General features: G+C 40.8%; 1 protein-coding gene across 4 annotated transcripts in view; it reads right to left on the reverse strand.

Moving 5' to 3' along the window:
* Positions 1–311: 311 nt before the first annotated feature.
* Positions 312–25,580, reverse strand: part of LOC123865953 (ankyrin repeat and BTB/POZ domain-containing protein 2) — a 44,672-nt gene continuing 19,403 nt past the window's right edge. Inside the window, exons 4-26 of one of the 4 annotated variants that reach the window (XM_045907189.1) lie at positions 23,847–23,879; positions 21,733–21,906; positions 19,014–19,169; positions 11,629–11,773; positions 10,973–11,096; positions 10,048–10,179; positions 9,414–9,540; positions 8,903–9,048; positions 8,444–8,631; positions 8,037–8,165; positions 7,457–7,638; positions 6,745–6,980; positions 6,145–6,370; positions 5,499–5,652; positions 4,842–4,990; positions 4,404–4,531; positions 3,797–4,014; positions 3,352–3,479; positions 2,909–2,995; positions 2,297–2,454; positions 2,001–2,160; positions 1,347–1,529; positions 312–913 (exon numbers count right to left, since the gene is read on the reverse strand). In XM_045907189.1, coding sequence (XP_045763145.1) covers positions 716–913; positions 1,347–1,529; positions 2,001–2,160; positions 2,297–2,454; positions 2,909–2,995; positions 3,352–3,479; positions 3,797–4,014; positions 4,404–4,531; positions 4,842–4,990; positions 5,499–5,652; positions 6,145–6,370; positions 6,745–6,980; positions 7,457–7,638; positions 8,037–8,165; positions 8,444–8,631; positions 8,903–9,048; positions 9,414–9,540; positions 10,048–10,179; positions 10,973–11,096; positions 11,629–11,773; positions 19,014–19,169; positions 21,733–21,906; positions 23,847–23,879 — 3,561 coding nt within the window. In that variant the 3' untranslated portion in view covers positions 312–715. The other 3 variants (XM_045907187.1, XM_045907186.1, XM_045907185.1) reach the window with 3 other exon arrangements.

The following is a 25,580-nucleotide window of genomic DNA, read 5'->3' on the forward strand; positions in this document are numbered from 1 at the left end:
TAAAGAAATTACTTCGCAACAATATTTTAAAGAAAACAGTGGTCGATACTTACCCGAAACTTTTGAAAATATTTTAATAATATTATAGGAAAGTTACTTAAAAATATTCCCAAAAGGCTTGTATAAAAAACATGATTAGAAAAATAAATTTATTAAAGCACTCTTTTGATATTTTTTTGTATTGTCTTTACCTTATCCCGTGGGGATTTCGAAAAATCCAGCCCTGTTCCATGTACTACGTTATACTATACCTATATTCTTTCTGCTTTCTGCGTCTAAGCATTCGGGCTAGGCGCTGAAGAGTCAGTGAATCTATATACACGGTGAAATTTTAGTGGTTTTTGAGCCTTATGTAGTTCAAGTACCACTTATTCATTTCGACCATTTATATTGACCCTAGTCTTTGAAAAAATTGAATCAAGAATATTATTGTTTGGAAAAATTCGCGAACCAATAGTAGTACCTATCCTGTTGGGTCCCTCTGTATCAGAATAGCGCAGTTGTCATGTGGCGCTCACTCGCCGCCCCCTACTAATGTTTCTCACAGATTCGAGTTTGTGTCAAAATTTTCCCAAATCCAAAAAAGTTGTTCAAAAGAAACAAGTGTAGTCGATAGTACTGCTTAAAGCGATTCACATATCCATAACTCTACATCTACTAAAATTTCGTTGTGTATTTAAACAAGATTTCTGTGTAACTTTTTTCTTCCTTCCTGCTACCTACTCTTGGCCTGGTTTTTTCTGGATTCAATCCGTTTCTGTAACGTGGTTAGTAGCGCGCCCAGCACGTTGTGTCCAGGCAGCCGTTTTCCGAAGAGCAACCGTTTCACGGAGTCGTCGTAAGTCAGTAACGCCACCATGTTCTGGAGGAGGAACCCTTGGCAGTATTCCAGGAGTTGAGTTGCGCCATAGACCTGAAAAAATATGAATAAACGGAACTATTATTCCCCTTTTCTTATCAGCTGTTAATGATTGAAAGATTGTTTTTGAGTAGGTCGGCAATATTCGAAAGGATGAGGGTTTGAAATTATGGCCATTAGATATCAGTCCACTTTTTAACATTAAGTAGTTAAAAAAAAAAACAACGATATGGCTGCAGCCATTTGTCGCGGTTCAAGCAGATAGAAAAAAATCACGCTCTAAAATTTTTAGAGCCCTGACCCAGAGTAATAGGGGTGGTACCTATACACCATTGATTCCAATAACTGAGCCAATTTAGAAACAGATTAACAGATCTTGCGTAACACTATTTCTTCTTACCGCAATTTTTGCCAGTGAAGGGAATATTTAGGACCGAAGGGTCAAAGAGTCGTCAAATAAATAACGAAATGCTAAAGATATGCCTACCTTGGCATGTATGTAGACTGAGACCAAATTATGCAGGTCCACAGATTTGGCAGCGCGCGCCTCACAGTGTCTCTGGAGAGGCAGCAGCTGGAAGAAGGATGCCGCAGCGAGGACTTCCAGCACGTCCGTCTCCGGGATGTCCAGCCCGGAACAGCCTCCAGAGTACAGGTATTTCATTACTTGCTGTAAAACATTGAGTAGTATTTAAATACTTGTGTTAAAAGCTGGACGAACCCTACTTTTGAGAGTTAGCTCTCCGAGACTTCTGAATATTGCATTACTAGCTGATGCCCGCGCCTTCGTTCGCGTGGATGAAGGTTTTTTAAAAATCCCGTGGGAACTCTTTGATTTTCCGGGATAAAAAGTAGCCTATGTGCTAATCCAGGATGTAATCTATCTACATTCTAAATTTCAGCCCAATCCGTCCAGTAGTTTTTGCGTGAAGGAGTAACAAACATACACACACACACACACACACACACACACACACACACACACACACACACATACAAACTTTCGCCTTTATAATATTAGTGGGATTGCAAGCTCAGAGTCACTCAGAGTTAAAATGGCGCGTAAGAAGTCATTTTGTACGGACTAATGCTCCGACTAATCATGTGAGTGTAGTCGTGCTATTTACATTATAATAGGTACCTCAAATATGTGATATCGTATGTCGTTGATCTGCACAAGCGGCGGCGCGCTGCTGGGCGGGGCGTCGGGCGACGCGCGCGGCGGGGCCAGCATGGCACGCAGCCGCGACGACTCCGACACGAGCACGATCTTGTGCCCGTAGAACAGACGACCTTCCACTCTGAAAATGTTTACAAATAAAATATGCTCAACATAATACAAAAAGCATCCACTCCCAATAAGTGAATTTGGAAATTTTTGAAGCCAGGGAAAGACAATCTCATGAACCAGCTGTACCCTTTTAAGTTCACACATACCTAAAAGTGACATCAGCGAGCGAGGGGTTGTTGACATAAGAAGGGTCGACGCGGGCCGGCGTGGGCGCGGCGGGGGGCGGCTCCAGCACGCCGGGCACCGGCTCCCAGCCGTAGCACGCGCACAGGATGTCCGCTAGTAGAAGCACGGTGCCCTCCTTCTAAGTTAAGGAAATAAAGAAGATAAAGAATGTACTATATTCGTACCTCGAAAAAAATACAAAATATGAAAAGGCATTTTGGTACAACTTCCCAATATTGTTGACATTGACGCTATATGAAAGCTTTTGGGGTATAATTTATTTCATACTATGGCAGCCAAGTACTAATCAAGCGCAAATACATATAGTGTTTTGATACATTTTTGAAACTGAGAAAGCATTATGTAATTCATAGCATCTTTCAATTATCTTCCGTGTACAAGATACAAGATGACATGCAATATAATTACACTTTTAAATAGCTATAAGAATAGTAATGATACACGGAACGTTAAAGGAGTACCACAAGGGTGTCGTCTTGGGCCAAATATATTTTTTATGTTTATTGATGGACATAAATGAAAATTCGGTCAGTTGTCGTAGTAAGCAATTAGTTATTTTTTGTCAGTTTTACCTTGCTGTATCGTAAAATATTGAAAAGCAGTGGGAGGCACTCGTATATGAACTGCTTGCTGTAGTGACTGTCATCCGACGGACACACCTGGAAACAGAATCAAGTAGTTACAAATAGAAATTTTACAAAATATTTTTTTTTTATTTAAATAAACTTTTAGAAGTGTTTTTGAACCGTCAAAAGAATCTACAACAGGGTCGGAATGCCATCTCTACTGAGAAGAACCAGCAAGAAACTCGACACTGATTTGCAAAACAATAGTATATTGCTATCTAGTTACCAGTAAATACTAAAGAGGAACTAATAATTTCTGTTATCTACTAATAATACTCATTTCAATTTTAACTGGTCAAAATAATACTAGGAAAATAAAACCGTGACAATGCTAATGATTTTAGAAAAAGAAGAAGAAGATAATAAATGTAAAAATAAAGGTCTAGAACCTGCAAGAAATCTTGTAATAGTTGATCTATGACGTGGTCGAGAGAGGATTCTGCGGCTGCGGCAAGCGACAGCGTCCACGCGTGGAGAGACCACGGCACTCCCAGCGCACGGAGCTCGAGGGTTATGTCTGAAAAGATTTGTTGTAAGAAGCCAATAAGTGGTATCTCGCAGTAATTTATCGACCGATAACAAATGCAATAATTTCATTTATCAAGATCTAATACTGAAATCGTAATAAATTAATTAAATCATTACTGAATGGTCTCTGAAAAGCTTATCGTTCTGCCTAAAAAAAGGAAGATGATTTGCGATAAAAATTGCAATAGCTTGCGATCAAAATATAATCGATACTGATGATAATACTAGAGACAGCACTGCTGCTTCCTTCGCATCCCTTACTCTACCCCTGGTAGTCACACTAATTCAAGGTAAAGAGGTTCATACCTAAGTGATCAGTCTCCGCAGCGTAATACATAGCGTCTTGCAACGCCCGTTGCTGTTGTTTGGTGAACGGGGGAGGTCTGCCGGAAGCCGGTGGTGCTCCCTCTGCTAACACTTCCTCCAGCGAGAGAACTGCCCCTCCCCCCGCACCACGCGCTCCCCCTCTCACTGCCGCTCGAAGGCATGCTCTTCGACCGTGGGTACAGCATACTGCTACCGCGCTGTTAGGAAAGAATTTTTTTATTGAATATTTTTTTCTATTTGGAGACAATATTCAGCTGGAATCGATTATCGAATGAATTTGGCTGGTTACACGGAACCGATCGCTTATTGTTTCAGAACTGCAAACAAAATTCGTTTCCCAATTTCCAGAAACATATTTGTTTTGATGGTCGATGGTAGAAAATAGTTTGATTGAAGAAGACGATGGATTTCTTTCAGAATTGCTATCCAGGATATTCAGTGAGATGACCAACTTGAGCAGGAATGAATTTGTCAGAAAATTTCATTGTATAGTAGTATGATAGAGAGTGTTTTCAGTCAGAAGCATTTTTATGGTAGGACTGAAAATCTAGTCGACTAGCTAACAGTCTGTTTATTGCTTAAATACCTATAGCAGCCGTATTGCGCCGCAGCAGAGTAGCACAAGGCGTCGTTTAGTTGCGTCGATAGGAAAGGATCAGCACCATGCGACAGCAGCAACTGAACGAGCTCCAAGTTGCCAACGCCACACGCCACCTGAAAAATACATAGAACATCAGCATTTGTCAATTTTGTATATCATTCAATTTGTTCTGTACCTACTACTATATTATATAACTTATCTAGCTATACTTTCATCTTAGAGCCGCATGCCACTGAAAGCAATTTTACCCTCAGCACCTGGTTGCCTGGTATACTTCGACCATCCGTTGTGCCAAAACTCTCTTCGGTGTTTACACTGAATTTTAACATGTAGATCAACAAATTCCAGAAAAGCCGACAAGAATTGGTGGTTCATCTGGGACTGCACATATTCATAGGCGGTGGTTATCACTTCAAATTTTACCTGCAAAGGAGTGAGAGTGCAAACGTCGTCGCCCCTGGCAGGCGCGCCGTCGACCCTCGCGCCAGCAGACAGCAGGCGCCGCGCCACTTCCACGGCACCCGCGCCCGCCGCGCCAGCCCCGCTGCACGCGTACACCAGCGCTGTCCAACCTGCGAGCCAAATGAAATCGTTTTAATAATAGCTAGATTGATAAAACAAGTCCTTGTATTTCGTCTCGCAATAGATCGAGACGAGCTAATAGAGAAATAAGAAACCGCACGTCATTGGTCGCAGAAAACGGATGTTTGCCAAAATGATAGTCTTCACTATCTCTCGTCAGGTATCTTTTGTGCTCCTTACTTTTGTTCTAGTTTTTTTTTAAATTGTACATAGTTTGATCTGGGACTGTATTTTGTTTGCTTCGTAACTTAGCATGTTTCTTCGACTGATTCTTATTATATTGTTAACCTGGCTTCAATATTTTATTCAAATGTGGCCTTCCCCTCCTTTCCCCCATGGAAGGCTCCAGTGAATGCGTCGGATGGCGGTGATAGTCACGCGCAGTGCTGCGCCGCCACACCCGCTGTCTCAATGTTAGGATCTGTTCCAGCTTTTATTTTTATTATGCTTATGTTCTCAGTAGTGAGCTGGCAATGGGTTGATGATGATGATATTTACCAGCAGTGGGTGGCGTATATCCGGGTGTAGGGGTATGGGGCGTGGTGGGGGAATGCGGCGGATGGCTGGGTGACCGTGGCGACAGCAGCGCACAGTGCTGAGCTGCTGCACCCGCTGTCTCGATGTTAGGATCTGCTCCAGCTTCTATTAGCATCTGTAAGCAAAACCAAGTAGCTTTGCTTAGTAATTTATTTCTAGACTATTCTTTCCATTAAAAATTGACAACCAATCATGTCTTCCAAAAGTGCATATTGCCAGTACGATGACAATGTTTCGAGACATGATTGCTAACTAAGTATGGAAAGAGAGCTATGCTTGGAGTTTCTCTACGACATCAAATCAGAATAAGGAGATCCGTAGGAGAAAGTAACCGACGTAGTTCAGCGGGCTGCGAAGCTGAAGTGGCAATGGGCAGGGCACTTAGTTTGAAAATCGATAGACGTTGAGGTCCTTAAGTAATAGAATGGCGACCTCGCACCAGACAGCGCAGTGTTGGAAAAGCCTCACTAGGTGGACGGACTACATCAAATGAGTTGCAGAGAGCCGCGCTGGTTTCAGGCGACACAAGACATTGGCGTGTGGAAGTCTCGTTCGTACTCGCTATAAAATAAAATAAAATAACGATAAATTTAATAGGGATACTTACAGCAACAACTTGTTCATCACCGGCCAAGGATGCCTTCATCAGCGCAGTGAGTCCAGAGGCATCGGTAGCATCGATACCAGCAGGCGGTAGTAACGTCCTGACTCCGCCAACTAATTCTGGTCTTCCACTGAGTAACGCTCGCTGAGCCAGCCCTAATGCTGCCCGGCTCAGCTCGTCTGCGGTCCGTTGGCAACGGGACCACGCAGGTTCTATCGCTTCTTCTAACCTGCGAATTATATTAAAGTTGTGTTATAAAGTAAATTCTGATACAAGAGTTATTGATGAATAAAACTCATCATCATCATGATCAACCCATCGTCGGCTCACTACAGAGCACGGATTTCCTCTCAGCGTGAGAAGGACCATAGTCTACTACGTTGGCCAAGTGTAGATTGGCAGATTTAACACACCTTTGAGAACATTATGGAAAACTCTCAGGCATGCAGGGTTCCTCACGATATTTTCCTTTACCGTTCAACTTCAGCGCTACGCACCAAGCCAACAGGTTCTAGTACAGTTGGTACATATTTACATAAGCGGTGGAAAGAGAACTCTAGATGATGTTTAAGGCACTATGGCGGGAGGCTATAGATGACTCACGTCACAGGCCTAGGCGGGCAATCCGCGTGAGGTAGCAGCAGTCTCGCAGACTGCAGTATGTCGTCGGCGTCCGGCACGGCGGGCGGGGGCCGCAACGCCGCGTGTGCTCTCGCAACTCGCACCCATTCCCCGAGCGGGGGCAGAGCACCCGCGCCCCTCTCGCCCCATAGCCCGGCTCCACCGTTTGCGGCCGCTCCACAGCCTGTGCCAGATGCGCCGCTTGAGGTGTGCTCTAACTGTTGGGTACAACAAAGTGTAATTATAGAGAAGGTACTATCATGACAAACCCATGCGGTGCTCGCGCTAAACTTTGGCATTGTGATCATTTAATTAGGTAAATCAACAAATTCCTAAAAAGCTGCAAATATTATTTTGTGAACATCATCACCATCATCAACCCATCACTGGCCTTCTACAAGGCACGAGGCTCCTCTCACAATGAGAAGAGTCTTGGCTCTAATCCGACTTCGAAGACTTCACACGCCTTTGAGAACATTATGGAGAACTCAGGCATGCAGATTTCCTCACGATGTTATCATTCACCGTTAATACCTATCTAATACTTAATAATGTTACCTACAAAATTTTTAGTTGAGTACCAAAAATAATAAGCCAATGTAATATTATAGAAACATGTACAAAGAAGATTTAGATATTTGTTAGTGGACCCTACCGCTGTGGGATTTCCAACCCTCAGAGAACGTCAGTATACCTGTGAACACCGCATGAAGTAGTACAAAGCGCGCTCGGCAGCGGGCGACAGCGGCGGGTGTCGCGGGTTGACCTGCCGCAGCACCGCGCGGAGCTCCGCAGCGGACCCCGCGCAGGTGGTCAGCAGCACTGACGTACCGGATCCTCCACTGTTGTTAGACCCTGCTGACGTTCCTGACCCTCCTACAAACAACAACAAATATGGTTTAGGTTGATCCAAAATATGATCAAATAGTGTAGAAATAATGATTTTGGACTGGTAGGCTTCGATGTCCATCCGTTCATTCATACATGCATCTACTGCTGGAGATAAGCCTTTTGGAGAGTATGCCCACAGTATCCTTCGCCTTTCTCGTCCACCCATTTCCCAATCCTTCCCGATCTAGCGAGCCAGAGATCATTCCCACACTACACATTTGTCATCTCAGAACACGTATGCCCATTAACCATCTCTCTAATAACATGGACCTCAATTAATGCACTTTTGAACAAATATGTATACCTAGGAGACAAAAAAAAGAATTATAGGTTCAGAAATGTTTGTGTAAGTTACAAGTATCATTTTAAATTAATATCCTTACCAGAACCATTTGTGGTGATTCCAGAATCATGGCTCAGTCCTAGTGCCCGGTTCTCGGGTCGCGGCGCTCCAGTGGATGATCCAGATCCCAATGAACTCATGGATTCCCATCGTGAAAGCGACAGGGCTCCTGTAAATAATAAACACAGAATATCAAAGATAATAATTTTATGGTATCTACTTTAGTCTATAACGATCGAAAAATATATTGCAACCATAAAATGCATGATTCAACAAAAGCCAGGATTAGGTTGATCATCTGATTAATTAAACTTTTGGTACTCTGCAAGTGTATATTTCTGCCAACAGTGAAAGTTTCAGCCAATCAATACAATCGTAATACTCTAGCTGTACAACTGCGGCGTTGGGCAATATAATTCATCAACCAGATGAATCGATTATCCTTACCTGACGCAACACGTCCAGCGTTCAAATGACTATACGGCTGAAGTAATCCCCATAGATCAGCACAGTTAGCGACAGCATGGTCGATGGTTGCTGGCGTTATGGGCGACGTAACCGCAGTGCCTGCAGCTATCAAGGCTATTTCTTCTAGCAGTGTCTCCATGCCAGCGCAGAGGTAGATTGCTGCGTATCTGTAAGGAATATGAATTATTTTAATAACTGCGGAAAAAAATATCGTCTTATTAGATCTGTATGATCTGATCAGTAGATTTAGGAGGCTATGCCTTTTTTTACCTGTAGGTATGAACTACATTCCACTTTAGCAACCTTTTGCAATTTATTGGGAAGCAATAGAAGGGAAGGGATATTGAAAAGAGTGAATTGGGTAACAATCCCAATAGAGTCGGGCATGTTCGAAACATTAGAAAAGGGCTGGCAAAAAGCTGAAAAAATTTGACTTACTCGTGAACAAAGGACGCTACGCGAACATCGAGCATCCATCTTTGGAACCTGCCGGGTGCCAGGCTCGTGCGAGCTCGCGCTGCTGAGCCCAGCCGCCTGGCCGCGCTGCCCGACGTCGCATACATCGTGGCAGCTCTTTGACAACCCTGGAAATCATTTTTTTATTGCTTGTGCTTGGCGACAATCATGATGAAAAAGCAATAATTTCACTCTTGCTTTGAAGGTGTTATACGTGGCAGAAACACGGATGCTGGATTTCGAGGACATTTTGAGACATCTTAGGGGTTCGTATCAGAAATGTTGAGCAAAAATGATTTGTGTTCTATATAAAACTGAAGTTTTCTATAGCTGGCTAAACTGGAATCAGAAATGTTGAATAGAAGTAAGCGTTACTTTGCGAAAATCCAAGTTTTAGTCGCTATAATCCGCCAAAACAGACAAATCTGTGTGGTACAACGTGTAGTAGGTATGCTACATACATCACCCAGCCCATAGAAGGAGGATAACAGACCTTGATGCAGGAGTCTGCCAGCGGAGTGCTGAGCACGATCCGGAGCGCGCCAGCCACCTCGTGCTTGGAGCAGAAGCCGAAGTTCTGCGACAGACGCTGAGCTTCGCGCGCTATCCGGACCAACGCCCTGAAAACATCAAAAAATTTAATATGTGAGCAGTTGTAAAAAACATTTTTATTGACATTTAATCTACGTTCTTGATCCGATCATTTAGCCCAGAATTGTATACTTAATACTGAAATGGTCGAATGACTGGCTGTACTTAATACGCGAGACAGATGTGAGTGGAAGTTTCTGGTATCGGATGCCAGATGCGGTGGGTCGTTGCGCCAGAAACTCACTGTCGATGGTCAATTCTAAACTCCAAAGTTTAGATCATCGGCGCAAGGTATCTTAGCTGTCGGTCTACATGTATATTTCAGGTAGATATACCCATCCAGGGTCCTTCATCAATGGACCTCTGCTTGAGACACGGCGCCAAAGAAAGGAGGAGACGCATTAAAAAAGGACCCCGGACGGGTTCTACGACTCTTCTTCTTCTTCTTCAGGTTCTTCAAGCATACTACTATTTACACGTGAGTTTAGCAGTCATATATTTATGTATATTAATTAAAAAAACCCTAGGTAACATACCGTTGCAGTAAGTATGCGAGTCTGGGTGGGGCATCAGGCGCCATCCTCGCGGCCAGCTCCCGGCAGCGTCCGCTTTGCAGCGCGCGGGTCACCTCGCCAGCCGTCCACGGCACGTAGCGAAGCTCCACTAGCCTGGATAGTGCAGGGCAGAACAAAACTAAATTGGTACATGATGCTTTATGGCCTAATCGTAGGGAAGGAATGTGTCTCCAAGTGATTTTCAAGTTCAGGGAACTTGAAAAATTAGTTCTATTTTCCCCCCCGTTCTTTCGTGCGGTCCGACCTGCCAATGTCCTCGACTATTTGGGGGACTTTTTAACCGACTTCCAAAAAAGGAGGAGGTTCTCAATTCGTCAGAATCTTTTTTTTTTTGAACAGGTTAGTCCCTCGTATGCGTTATTCGATGCAGTTGTAAACGATCAATTTTGACGGACAAAAAGTACCCCAAGGACTTCCCATCTGTGCAGGTCTCGATAGTCTGGTGAATTAGCTACCTTGGCGACTTAAACATGTCAGGCGGTAAAAGTTGCGGTTAAACTTTGACCAGCAATAAAAGCAAAACGGTTTGCGCAAATCACCAACCAAAATTTTACCTTTAACCTTGATCATGGTGATAGCTGTATATTATAGTAACTTGTGCTGTTTGTAACACACTTTGCTTTTTATTGGTGGTCAAAGTGCAGTGGAAAATGCAAAGTCTGGTGAAATTTCTGTGTATGTATCAAGAAATTCAAAATGAACCAAGAGGTAAAATCCTAAGAACCAAAATGTCTTTTTGAGTAGAAACCTAATGCCAAACTGTTTTAGTTTATCTAACAGTTTTCGGAACCTCATTTTCATAATTACAACAACAGCTCTTCAAACAATCTTGGTCTACATTTGGGAATTAAAACCACGATTATTGCAATGATAATAATCGATGTACCTATTATGTGAATCAACCCACACGAATTCGTCCGCACTCGTCACGTTAGTGCACACCGTATCGAGGGAGGGCTGGCGCACCAGCGGCGCCCGCCGCCGACGCGCCTCCGCTGCGCTGCCACTCTCTGGAATAAGGGTACCAATCAATCAACTAGCCTGTTTGCGTCCACCTGGACATAGGCCTTTGCAAGAACGCGCCACTACACATGGTCTCCCGCCTTCCTCATCCACCCATTTCCCACCACCTTTCCAAAATATATCGGCCCCGATTCGTAACCACATTGCCCCTTGGAATATCAAATAATAATAAAATTGCGTCCACTGCAAACTGCTTAAGCCCACTAAACACGACCACTAGTGGTTAAATTGAGCCACTAGATGCAGCCACCAGTCGCAGCCACTAGTGGCTAGAATCCATCACCTATTTCTCACAGTATTTGTTTGTATAAAATGAAAACACTCATCATGAATCATTGAAATCAAGAGTGATTTCAATGATTTTATCTATTGTGTCTACGTAGGTACCTACATTCAGCACGGTGCATTTAAGGAAACGACCTGGACGTGGTAGAATTAATAAGGTGTAGAAAATTAGGTTAAGAAACCGAGATTTGATCAAATTCCGGCTTTTATTATTTCCCTGCGAATGTCACGAACCTGGTGCTCCATTATTACTACCGCCACCAGCGCTGGAGGCGCCACTGGTAGCCGTGCTACTGCTGTCTCTGGAACGAAGGGTCAACTGCTTGATGGCTGACCTGATGTCTTCCAGGCCACCTCCACCCGGCCAGGGGGACTGTAACTGAGAAACGAAATAGGTTACACAAGGCTTCCTTGGGTGACTCTAGTTCACAAATTGGGATATGGGAATCATACAAGGGGTAGCAAGCATTTTTATTAAGAGGAAAACCTATGCGAATGACATTGACGATTTCACCTTCAAACTAGCAATTTTGACATGTCATGACCCTCTATTGACAATTAATCAAGCAGACATTTCAATCTGCGAAATTTACGCGGACTTTTAGTATTTTGACGTAGGAGGGTAAAAGATCCAGTACATGAACGAATAAGGACTACCCTGACTTTGACCTAAAATTAAGATATATGTATGAGAATCGTTCTATATATAATTTTTATATTTTTTTTTATCTGTGTCTATACACAGTAGGTATACACTCTTAAATTATTTAAATATCAAAAACGCAAAAAAATGCGTGGTATTAATTATTATAAATTATTTTATTTAACAAAAGGATAAATTGCCAGTAAATGAACTGGGAATTTCAGTGAATGAACGAACTCTATCTAGTGCATAAACTCTCGATTCCTATTAATAAATTCTTAAGTATATTTTCGCCTTGGAATTTTAAAAAAATGTCAGATTTTCAGTTTTTGACTTATTGTATATTTTTTTCTACATTTTGCGCGATAAATCAAAAACTATTTTACATAATAATAATAAATAAAACCTGTTTTAGAAGACTGCAAGTTACAATAGAGCCGCTTGGAACAATTTTTTTTGCTGTTTCTTCTGGTAATATTCACAATGCAGAAATAATAATCATCATGGTGTTTAGATGGTTTGCGCCAAATTATAAAATTTTTTTTTAGTAAAAGTAGTTAACTATTCTTATTTGCTCATAAACGCAACGAGGAAATACAGCTTCCACATATAAAAATTTGAGTCCAGGCCTTGCTGTTAGCTGCTAATGGGTTCTCAAAGTAGCCCGAGTATGCTTGTTTTACTGGGCACAAAAGGAAAGAATGAAAGGAGCTTACCCAGTACATCTTAAAAGATCCGTTATAGATACATGCATCCTGCCATGCCTTACCTATGCCAGCCAAACATGGGTCCAGACAAAGAATATAAAAAGAAATAGTGACTTGCTAAAGGGCGATGGCAAGGTGCATAAATTAAGCAAAAAATATTCAAAGTGAGAATTGAAGACATAAGAAAAAAGACAAAGCCTACAGACACCTTGAGACATGCCCTAAAACTGAAATGCAAATGGTCATATTGTATCGATTTTTACAGATGAAAGAAAGACAGGTAGGTAGACCGAAGACGCGTTGGTCTAATGCTATTGTGCAAATCGCGAGAGAAAATTAGCTTGATAGTACCAAAGACAGAGAGAAATGGGGATACCCAAGAGGGATCCATATCCAAGAAAGCAGAATACCAGAATAAATATAAAAAAAATTCAAAAGAAAAATAAAACCGACTTCAAAATCACAAACACTAAAAAGTAAAAAATAATTTAAGTTATTGTGGTTTTTGAAGTCGGTTTTATTTTTATTTTGAAAATTTTTTATTTCAAAATTTTTAGTGGCCCCACTGTACTATAATAATATGCCATGCCCAGCTAAAACCCTACTGTTTACTAAGCAATTACACTGATCGCGAGCAATTTGCTCTTATCCATTGAGGAGTTCTGTTCTCCATCTCAGAAGATATTCATCAGAACTTCATCAAATTTATATGGGACCACCTGCAAAGTATACCTAGCTTTTCAAAAAAAAAAAAAAATCCAGATCGGTCCAGGCGTCTTTGAGCAATCGGTGAACATACATTAAAAAAAAAATTGAATTTGCTCTTATCCATTGAGGAGTTCTGTTCTCCATCTTCAAAGATATTCATCAGATCTTTACCAAATTTATATGGGACCACTTGCAAAGTATACCCTATCAAACAAAAAAAAAATCCAAATCGGTCCAGGCGTCTTTGAGTAATCGGGGAACATACATAAAAAAAAAGATACCAACGAATTCAGAACCTCTTCCTTTTTTTAAAGTCGGTTAAAAATATACTAAGATTTACTAACATGGTGTTATACCATAGAGTAGCAAACAGAGGCAAAGCTTCTAAGAAGCGAGCAAAATTTATAACTATTTTGGTAGGGCTGGCACTGGAGGATACAATTTAATTAACAATAGTTATTTGTTCAACAAGATGGTAAAGTTTGTTTTTGTTGTGATTGCCTAGTTTAAATATCGATCTTTAAATATCGATCGATAGATCTAAATATCGATTTTGAACGAAATCAGTCAATTTAGAAAGAATTATAAATGGTGCCAACTTTTTTAAATTTTGGTTACAGGTTCCTATTTTGTGATCCCAGGGAGCTCTAAATATCGATTTTGAACAAAATCGGTCAATTAACAAAGAATTTCAAAATGGCGTCGACTTTTTTAAATTTTGGTAACAGTTTCTTATTTTGTGATCCCAGGGAGCTCTAAATATCGATTTTGAACGAAATCGGTCAATTAACAAAGAATTTCAAAATGGCGTCGACTTTTTTAAATTTTGGTAACAGTTTCTTATTTTGTGATCGCAGGGAGCTCTAAATATCGATTTTGAACGAAATCGGTCAATTAACAAAGAATTTCAAAATGGCGTCGACTTTTTTAAATTTTGATAACAGTTTCTTATTTTGTGATCCCAGGGAGCTCTAAATATCGATTTTGAACGAAATCGGTCAATTAACAAAGAATTTCAAAATGGCGTCGACTTTTTTAAATTTTGGTAACAGTTTCTTATTTTGTGATCGCAGGGAGCTCTAAATATCGATTTTGAACGAAATCGGTCAATTAACAAAGAATTTCAAAATGGCGTCGACTTTTTTAAATTTTGGTAACAGTTTCTTATTTCGTGATCCCAGGGAGCTCTAAATATCGATTTTGAACGAAATCGGTCAATTAACAAAGAATTTCAAAATGGCGTCGACTTTTTTAAATTTTGGTAACAGTTTCTTATTTCGTGATCCCAGGGAGCTCTAAATATCGATTTTGAACGAAATCGGTCAATTAACAAAGAATTTCAAAATGGCGTCGACTTTTTTAAATTTTGGTAACAGTTTCTTATTTCGTGATCCCAGGGAGCTCTAAATATCGATTTTGAACGAAATCGGTCAATTTACAAAGAATTTCAAAATGGCGTCGACTTTTTTAAATTTTGGTAACAGTTTCTTATTTCGTGATCCCAGGGAGCTCTAAATATCGATTTTGAACGAAATCGGTCAATTAACAAAGAATTTCAAAATGGCGTCGACTTTTTTAAATTTTGGTAACAGTTTCTTATTTCGTGATCCCAGGGAGCTCTAAATATCGATTTTGAACGAAATCGGTCAATTTACAAAGAATTTCAAAATGGCGTCGACTTTTTTAAATTTTGGTAACAGTTTCTTATTTTGTGATCCCAGGGAGCTCTAAATATCGATTTTGAACGAAATCGGTCAATTAACAAAGAATTTCAAAATGGCGTCGATTTTTTTAAATTTGGTAACAATATCCTGTTTTGTGATCCTAGGGATCCTCAGATATTGATTTTGAACAAAATCTATGACAGTTCAAGAAAATAGATTTTAAACACTATTTAAATTATTATCATTAACATTAAATTAAATGAAAACACGACGCGCGACGTGTACTGCAGCCCCTGAGCTTGAGCACAGGCCGAGCCGGTATAAACCGATTTCTCTCCGTACGCGACGTAGCGCCTGTGCTCACGCACACACGCGCCTCAAGCTTGTAGAAGTGTACCTATCGTAGCGCGCTTGTATGAAGCTTTGACTCTGTTCGCTACACATGTGGTTATACAACGCAATACCACACTAACAAACACTCGTACAAACATACAGACAAGTATATACTCACACACACTCACACACACACATGGACGCACGCACACGCACTTTTGAACGGTTTGAACGGAACACGGTTTTGAAATTGAAATTGAAAAAAGTGTAAGAATTTGTAAGAAAATATTTAAAAAAGGTATATCAGCCGGTTTTTTATTCCAGCTCTTAATACATGTAAAAACGTCCAATCTGTTCATTTACTTGAGCCTTTACCCTAGTACCTAATTATATCGACCGCCCCATATCAAAACAAAGTAAATGTCATTTTTCCGAAAATCGTTTTATGTCATAAGCCTAACTTTCATAGTATGTCCCGTTGTATTGTAAGGACACCCACATTAAAGTAAAATTAAAAGCTAGTAAGTCGCTTTGACCATTTTAAAACATAGTAAGTCTATGAACTGGCTAGGTTTTTTATAGATTAATGCGCCTTACTAAGTTTTTCAAAGGAATTAGATAAAATAAAATAAATATCACCCATTATCTAAATACCATGTCAAAACAGTAAATACTTAATGATGCATTAAAACTTAAAAGTAAGATAGGAAAAGTCAATGACCTCTACATGTCAACTGTTAAATATGGCTTGCAAGGGAAATACTTTGCATACTTACATAATGTTTTTAAGGTTCCATATCTCAAAAGGAAACACGGGACCCTTATAGGATCACTTTGTTGTCTGTCTTTCTGTCCGTCTGTCCGTCTGTCGTGTCTGTCAAGAAAACCGATAGGGTATTTCCCGTTAACCTAGAATTATGGGCAGGTAGATAGGTCTCAACTCTCATAGCCCAAGTAAAGGAATAAATCCGAGAACAAATTTCGTGATTCTAGATCAACGGGAAGTACTGTATAGGTTTTCTTGACGGACGGACGGACAAATGGACAGACAACGAAGTGATCCTTTAAGAGCTCCGTTTTTCATTTTGAGGTACGGAACCCTAAAAAAGAAAGTGATGCACATCTAATGAATAAATGTGTAGGCCAGTCTTCACACTAAAATATTTAAACCCCTTTAATTTAAAAACTGTCATAGCCTAGTGGTTAGAACGTCCGCCTCCTAATCGAAGGTCGGGGGTTCGATCCTGGAATCACGCACTACTAACTTTTCAGTTATGTGCGTTTTAAGCAATTTAATATTGTATATCAAATCTTTGAAAAGAGCAACCGCCGAGTTTCTTGTTGAAGACTACGGCCTAAACTTCTCTTGAATTTAAACCACTTACTAGGTTTTGATCTGAGAAAGAAATTTGACATTAATTGACAAAATTGAGAGACCTAAGCTTGTATAAGAACACAGAAGTGTCATAATTCGTGTTCACTTTGCCTAACGTCTCTCGGAGAGCAGAGAGAGATTTAAACTGTTTCTTATAATCACTGGCCATATTTCAAATGCGAAAGTGTGTTTGTTGGTTTAATATTCAATCACGCTGCAACGGAGCAACCAGTCGACGTGGTTTTTTGCATGGATACATTTAAAGACCTTGAGAGTGACATCTCTCTCCGCATCGTATTCTTTATTGCTGAGGGTTGTGACCTCTTTCCATTATTCCTACATCTAATGGTAGGTTTTCTTGGGATAATAATGCGGTGGGTTCAAAGAGCCTACGGAACTCGACTAGAAAAACGAGATTTTGACTCTTAGTTTTAACGGTTATGAATTAGTTATTATTATCAGTGATAAAATTGATTAGGGCTGCCAGGTAAAATGACATTTATCTCGGAAAATCAAAGAGTTTCCTCGAGATTTTTTCCAAGTTTGCGCTACTAAGTACATATATTATGAAGAGGAAAGGTTTGTTTGTTTGTTATCGATAAACTCTGAAACTACTGAACTACTTGCACTAAAGACATAATCATCAACATCAACCGACAGACGTCCACAGTGAACATAGGTCTTTAATAGGGTCTTCCACATGCTACGGGTTTGCGCCGCCTGAATCTTTGCGCTTGCGCTTGACGACAATCATGCTTTAAAGAAAGCAATGATGAGGTCCAAGTTGGAGCACGCTTACCTGGAAGATGCCTATTCACTCTTGGCTTGCAGGTATCTATGGTATATATGGCAGGAAACACGGCCGCCGAAATGGCGTTCCAACCTTTAGGCTCTCCCCATTGCCCGCAGCATGAATCTGAGCTTCCTTATGATGGTTATATTATGTACATATAATATCTCATAAGAAATCTCTAACACACAATCCAGCTAAGTAAGTCCAATTTCGAAAAAAGCTAGCTAGCCGACAAATCTAACTCAGGCAGCCTTCGGGAACCTTCGAGATGTCTCTGTCCAAAATTCCTCAATGCTTGAAGAACAGTCTTTGAATAGTGCATATTGTCAGTGATGAAATATGGATCCGAAATATAGGTCTTTTTTTTGTACACAGGAAATGCCTGACGCATACCCCTCCGTCATGTGGGGCTTGCACCAAACTTGCACTACTACGAAATCCATTTCGGAACACGGCACCCGGAACGAGGCGCGCTATCTCCTAACATAGGTATAATACCTATTTAGAACACTTACTATCTGTCATCATAATCTATGACAACCTCCGAGTATTTACCTGGTAAAACCGTAAATTTAGAATAAAATTTAGTATATAAGCAGGCTTCATTTAGAAATGAAAAAATCCCTATTTTATTTTTCAACGATTATAAACACAACTTTCATTCAAAAATAATAAGCTTATATTCATTTTAAATAATATTTTGCGACGAAATGACGCGCACAGTCCTTCCGCCATGACAGTCCAGTGGACACTGAATTCCATAGAGCGCCTGCAAGAAAATAAATAGCACAGGAAGTTTTTTGGTTAGTTTTAGATTATTTAAGAAACGAAAAACATTTAGTATAAAACTAACAGTTAAAATTGATTGCTAAACCTAAACATATCATTTTCTGGAGGTTGGCTTCAAAGTATCAAGATGTTAAAGAAAACTTTTACAGAACAAGTTGCGAACAGCAATGTTTTCAACTTGGTTTTTTTTTATTATTGGGATAATGTATACTAAATTAAAAAAGGCCCTTATAATCTTCACAAACTGAAGTTTTTAATTGCATGTATTTAATAGCTGTTAATGCTTTAGAAAAATAAACAATTTACTTCAAAGTACAGCATTTTTGCGATTTGTCAAATAGCAATTACCTTAAAGAAAGAAAAATGTTTATTTTGTAAATTATGCCATACATTACGTCTGTAATTTGTTTGGTAGCTATAAGATAGCTTAGAGTACATTATTGCATTAGGACTACCTAAAAGGACTGTGTACATTACGGTAAAATAAATAAATAAATAAAAATGTTATACTTAAGGGTTGGTTATCTCGGCGCTCCCCCACTTGAGCATTGAAACCAGAATAGTTTTTCTACGGATCTCCTCATTTCTCGTTATTATATATAGGTACCTTATTATGTGGTCGATGCTTGGTTCTAGCATGCGGCGGCTGCCGGTTTCGTCGTGGTTCATCGCGGCCTGCCTCGCCACCACCGCTGTCTGACATCGACGCGTGGCCCGACGATCGATTCTCGTCGGAACTGCTGTTGCATTCTCGTACACCATTCTGTGCAGTTTAGGAGTTGGATCAAAGATATTATTAATTACTTTTACAAATTGACTTCGCTTCATTTATGTCCACAAGAACCCGCTTTATCTAATCACTTAAACTTTTCATGGAACCCCAAAATGAATTTGGTAAAATTTATCAGATTAGGTACATGCATTTAAATAAACCAGATTCGTGACTTGGTGCAAGTGAGCCGCTTCTTACTAAAATTGTTTACCACACCAATAAGTTTGTTATCAATCAATTTATTTTATCCATACTTTATCTCTTCCTCTATTTCAAAAAATGACAATTTTTATATTACCTTTTAAAACCTCAAAATATTTTATTAAGTAAAAAAAATATCTGCATCTGATTATGTTTAACAGTAGTGCTGTTACGATTTTTTGCGCAGATATCTAACTCATTTGAATCAAGCGCGTGGTGCATTCAACCTGCTTTTTTCAAACCGGGACGGATTGAGTCATCCAACTGATGTGAGCTAAAAAACTAAAAAAGAGCCTTACGAAATGTGTCTCCGTGACATCGAATCAGCAGATGCGCTCACAAGTGACCATTGTCAAAGGCTTTCGCTTTCAAACTCGTAAGTTCCCACCCATTACGCTTTTCCCTATCAAGAGATCGTGGGATCCCGTTAAAGACAATGCTTATTTATTTTTTTAGATAACACTTTCGCTGCATAACGTGCTCGTGTAATTTTTGTAATAAGTTGCGATGCGTTCGTTCTCCATTCTACGTTAATTAATAAGCTGAACAAAGGATGATGATTGACAGGCTAAAAAGACGCTGTCATTGTGGAGTCTTTGAAGACTCTTTTTTGTGGAGGAACAAAACATTTTGTCTTTTTCATCTGATTTTAAACGATGATATTCGCATCATATCTCTGAAAGTAGTCTTATTATAGGTATCCTGCAACTGATTGTCACTTGCAGTTCTACAATTGCTAAAAAAGCGATCGCACTAAGAAAGAGGAGACGAGAGTCAGGTTAACAATCTGAAGCAGTAGGTAACTTATAAAAAGTAAGGAAATTTACCTCAGTGTTAAATAAGAAGACAGACTTATAACAGAAATACATAGAATGAAATGGTATCAGGATCTAAAAAATGAGTAAGTAAATGAAAAATTCAAACCGCTGATTATGAATAGCGTTACGGCGAAGATTTAGGTTGCACAGGACAGGACATAACTGTTTTACTTATTCATAGCAAAAACTCAGTCAAAGAAAAACGATGATCTGTAGGTATGATAAACAAAACTTAAGGCTCTATGATTCTCTAATCGATCTGCTCCTTATTATCATGATATTACCTATATCATGATAATAAGGAGCAGATCGATTGCATCATTTAGGTTTCTTTTTTACCATAAGTGGAATGACCTTGAAAAAGCAATCAAGACAGGTGAGTGCCTTGTACCGTATCAAATAGCATGTAAAGCAGTTCATAGTCATGATTGCGAGACCGCTGTCCGAAATCCCGTAATATTAATACCAGGGTAGCGTGCTTGGGCGTATTTAGACCGCTAGCCAATTGTTGTGAATTCACCATACGTTTAAATAAAATTTAAGAAACCGTAACTGTTTTTTAAGGTTTTTGAGCCTTTTTGTTAACACTTCAGAAATAATGAAGGTATCCTAACTTTTAATTATTGTTCTATTTCTATGATGCCAAGGAGAAGCTATCATATTTTTAATAAGTATGCATCATCATCATTTTTAACCCGTCGCTGGCTATTTCAGCTGCGCAGGGGTTGTCGGGGGACGTAGGTGGTTGTTCTTCTCAGTTTCAACAAGTTGATGCTCATGCTTCACTCGTCTCTCCAGCGCAACTCTGTACGGGAGCGCTTCGCACGGGCACGCTGGCTACGGTGATCTGCGACACCGCACTGACTGGCTTCAGCTGCGCCGCGCTTGGGTTGTCGGGGGACGTGGGTGGTTGCTCTTCGATATTTGCTGTGACTAACCTGCACAGGCGCAGTTTCAACAGGTCGATGCTCATGCTTCGCCCGTCTCTCCAACGCAAAGCTGCTCTGTACGGGAGCGCTCCGCACGGGCGCGCTGGCTACGGTGATCTGCGACACCGCACTGACTGGCTTCAGCTGCGCCGCGCTTGGGTTGTCGGGGGACGTGGGTGGTTGCTCTTCGATATTTGCTGTGACTAACCTGCACAGGCGCAGTTTCAACAGGTCGATGCTCATGCTTCGCCCGTCTCTCCAACGCAAAGCTGCTCTGTACGGGAGCGCTCCGCACGGGCGCGCTGGCTACGGTGATCTGCGACACCGCACTGACTGGCTTCAGCTGCGCCGCGCTTGGGTTGTCGGGGGACGTGGGTGGTTGCTCTTCGATATTTGCTGTGACTAACCTGCACAGGCGCAGTTTCAACAGGTCGATGCTCATGCTTCGCCCGTCTCTCCAACGCAAAGCTGCTCTGTACGGGAGCGCTCCGCACGGGCGCGCTGGCTACGGTGATCTGCGACACCGCACTGACTGGCTTCAGCTGCGCCGCGCTTGGGTTGTCGGGGGACGTGGGTGGTTGCTCTTCGATATTTGCTGTGACTAACCTGCACAGGCGCAGTTTCAACAGGTCGATGCTCATGCTTCGCCCGTCTCTCCAACGCAAAGCTGCTCTGTACGGGAGCGCTCCGCACGGGCGCGCTGGCTACGGTGATCTGCGACACCGCACTGACTGGCTTCAGCTGCGCCGCGCTTGGGTTGTCGGGGGACGTGGGTGGTTGCTCTTCGATATTTGCTGTGACTAACCTGCACAGGCGCAGTTTCAACAGGTCGATGCTCATCCCGTGCGGAGTTGCTGGATCTTCCATCGGGCGCGTCCCCTGGGTGGTGGATAGGGGAATGCTTCCCAGATATGGGTGGTACCGGGGAAATCAAATACCCGGCGCGAACCAAAACCAGAAGGCATGGGCGTGCCTTTAGTCTTGCAAGACGCGGCCTAGGGGACTTCACCCCGACAGAAAAAGCAAGCTGTGGTCCAGCAAAAGATGAAAGCGAATAGTAAAGTTAATATACCCCAGGTGGGTACCGCAGCTGGTTCACCCTGCGGAGAATCCCACACTGAACCTAGTTCAGTCAGCCCTGCCGTTTCTGGGGAGGGCAACTATCGCTTTACACAAGGAGGTAATAATACAGACACGTGGGATGAAAAGCAGAAAAAACTAGAAGAGCTCATAAACCCGTTCGCAAGAAGAGACTCTATCAGGAGAACGCCACCAGGAAGCGAAAAACTAATGAGTCAGCCATCAGAGGAAGATCAAATCGAAGACACGGAAGAACAAAAGGATATAGATTCAAGAAAAGAAACCCCAACGACAGAAGACCGACCAAAGAAAAGGAAGAAATTGTCAAGCCCCATCACACTACAACTGAGAGAAATTCAACCTTCGATAGAACTAACTAAACTGAAGGCAAGAAGCGACGCACTTAATCATTTTACAAAAGACAACAAAAATGTTCATAAAGAAATCAAGAAGTTCGCTATGGAGATTGGGAGCCTGGTTAACCAGGCGATCACAAGACATAAACATGACACGTATAGAATCCAAGAATTACAGAAAGAACTACAGGAGTATAGAGAGACACAAGAGTCCAGATACGTTAAACTAGAAAACGAACTGCAAGAACTCCGGACAGCATATGAAATGAGATTCCAAGGTATAGAAAATAACAGAGGGGATAAAGAATATAACTGCTATAAATGCTCTCTACAGGAGGATAAATTTAATTTAAACAAGTCAAAAATAAACAACTATGAAGAACTTGCCGAGGTTATTGAACAAGACTGGAGTGAGGATAGCTTTAAAACTGTTCAGACCGATCACGGGGACTTGTTTAATAACACATTTGAAAACGTTGTATATTTCTGCGATGAAAATAAAGAAAGACAGACTAGAATAGGGAAAAGAATTCTAAATAGACATCCGGAACTGCTGGAGGTAGAAAAGATAGTATGCAATGGTGGAAGCTATACTAGCATTAAGCAACACACTATATATAAAACTAAAGAAAGCAATTTTGCAAAAGAAAAGAATATTATTGCTTTCTTCTACGACCCATCAAAACAAGACGACCAAACCCAACGCGATGTTTTTCAACTGTGCCAGGAGTTAAGAAAACTGAGCGAAGAATACGAGACACGGAGAATAACAGTTGTGGCTCCCCAAAAAATAAAAGCAGGAAATATGAAAAAAATACTGGAGGCCACATTTCAAGGATCAGAGTTCAGACTAATGCTGAGAATAAGAAAGGAAAAGAATGAGCACAAAGTGAGGAAGAGAAATGCAGAGGACAATAACATTATAGTAATAGAAAACGAAGAAACCACCTACGCTGACACAGTCAAAAAACTCAAAGATGGCCTAAAGGACAGTGATACTCTAGAACATATAAAAGGAGTTAAAAAGACAAATTCGGGAAAGGTTCTAGTTAAGATCTCTGAAACTGCGGATAAGGACGACGTTATTAATAAGCTAACGGAGAACTGCAAGGTAACGGTGCATAAAAGGATGAAACGAAAGTTCCTACATATAAAAGAGGTTGATGCAACCACAGAAGAAGAAGACATAAAGATAGCAATACTGAATACAAGCTTAATTAACAATCAGGATCAATTAGAAGTCAAAGCACTACGCCCAATGAAAAATGGAAACCAAATAGCCACAATTTGGATGGAAGAGGCAGATTGCAAAAGGTTCTTACAGTTAGAGAAACTAAGAGTAGGATTAAATATATGCCAATTACAAGAGAGAATCGAAGTACTAAGATGCTACCGCTGCTGGGCGTATGATCACAAGGCAGCCCAATGCAGAGGAGAAGATAGGAGTGAGAAATGCCTGAAATGCACCAAAGATGGTCACAAAGCAAAAGACTGCAACGAGGAATCATTTTGTCCAAATTGTGAGGAACAAGGTCACAGAGCCGGAAGTGGTACGTGTAGAGCTTTCCAAAAAGCCCTAAGACTGGCAAAGAGCTACATAGGCCGGAGAAACAAAAATATTCCACGTTCACAGTCCTCCAGATAAATGCAAACAGGAGTATCAGCGCACACGATATGGCTAATGTAGTTGCAGCTGAGAGGAAATGCGACTTCATCGCTATCAGTGAACCAAATGTAAATAAGTGCAAGCTTAAAGGAAAGCATAGTTATAGTGATACCAACGGTGATACAATGATTCTAAATTTTAGCAAGACATACCAGGTCAGATCTTTCCGCTCTGCAGATTGCTTTGTGTGTATAGAGACTGCGGACATTGCACTATACAGCGTATATATGAGCCCGAACAAATGTTCACTAGAGGATTTTAAAAACCACCTTGGTAAAATTGAACAGGACATACTAGAAGTACACGGGAAAAGTAAGAGAATTTTTATAACAGGAGATCTTAATGCAAAGCATCCCTGCTGGGGCGGAACGCACACAAATAAAAAAGGAGAGGAACTGCTCGAATGGATATATAGACTGGACCTAGTTGTCCTAAATGATGGCAAGCAGCCCACCTGTGTTAGACAGAATGGAAACTCTTTCATAGATGTCACAATTACTAGTGGAATGCCTACAAAAGAAAAAATACTGTGGTCTGTTCTAGAGGAAGAATCTATGAGCGATCACAAATTTATCTTAACTGACATACACAGGACAAGAAGAGGGAGCAAACCTAAGTTTAAATATGGAAAGACAAATCTAGAAAAATTCAATAAAAACTTTAGGAGTGAGATAGAAAAGGGAGAAATGAACTATGTACAATGTGAAAAAGCTTTAAGCAATGCATACAAAATTAGTACACCTCGCATAAAATGTGACGATGACTACATGCTCCCATACTGGTGGAATGAGAGTGCACAGAAAAAAATTAAAGAGACAAGGCAGAAAAGAAGGCAATTTCAAAAATGTAGAATTCCAAATGAAAGAGTAATACTGAAAGAAGAATATAGAATCTCTAAAAAAGAGTTAAAAAAGTTCATAGCGGTAGCAAAAGCGACAGCTTGGGACAATATGTGCAGAGGGCTTGAATCTGACATATATGGCGACGCATACAAAATTGTGAAAACCCAAATGCAGATCCCAAATCCAAAAGTTTGTCTATCTATAGAACAAAAAAAGGACATCTTCAAGAGCCTATTCATAACCTCTGTATATGCGACTAGCCCGACAAAAGAAGTGATCCAAAATGTAGACTTTCAAAGCGTTGCTTTTACCCAGGATGAAACAAGTGATAGCGCCAAAAAAATTAAAATAAATAAGGCCCCAGGACCAGATGCTATACCTGCAGAAGTAGTGAAGTCGGCTATCTGTAATAACTTAGAATACTTCACCTGCCTTTTTAACAAACTATTAGAACAAGGAAGCTTTCCTGATAGCTATAAAATTGCAAAGCTCGTACTGATTGATAAACCT

Source organism: Maniola jurtina, chromosome 6 (genome assembly GCF_905333055.1).
Source record: "Maniola jurtina chromosome 6, ilManJurt1.1, whole genome shotgun sequence".
NCBI lineage: Eukaryota > Metazoa > Arthropoda > Insecta > Lepidoptera > Nymphalidae > Maniola > Maniola jurtina.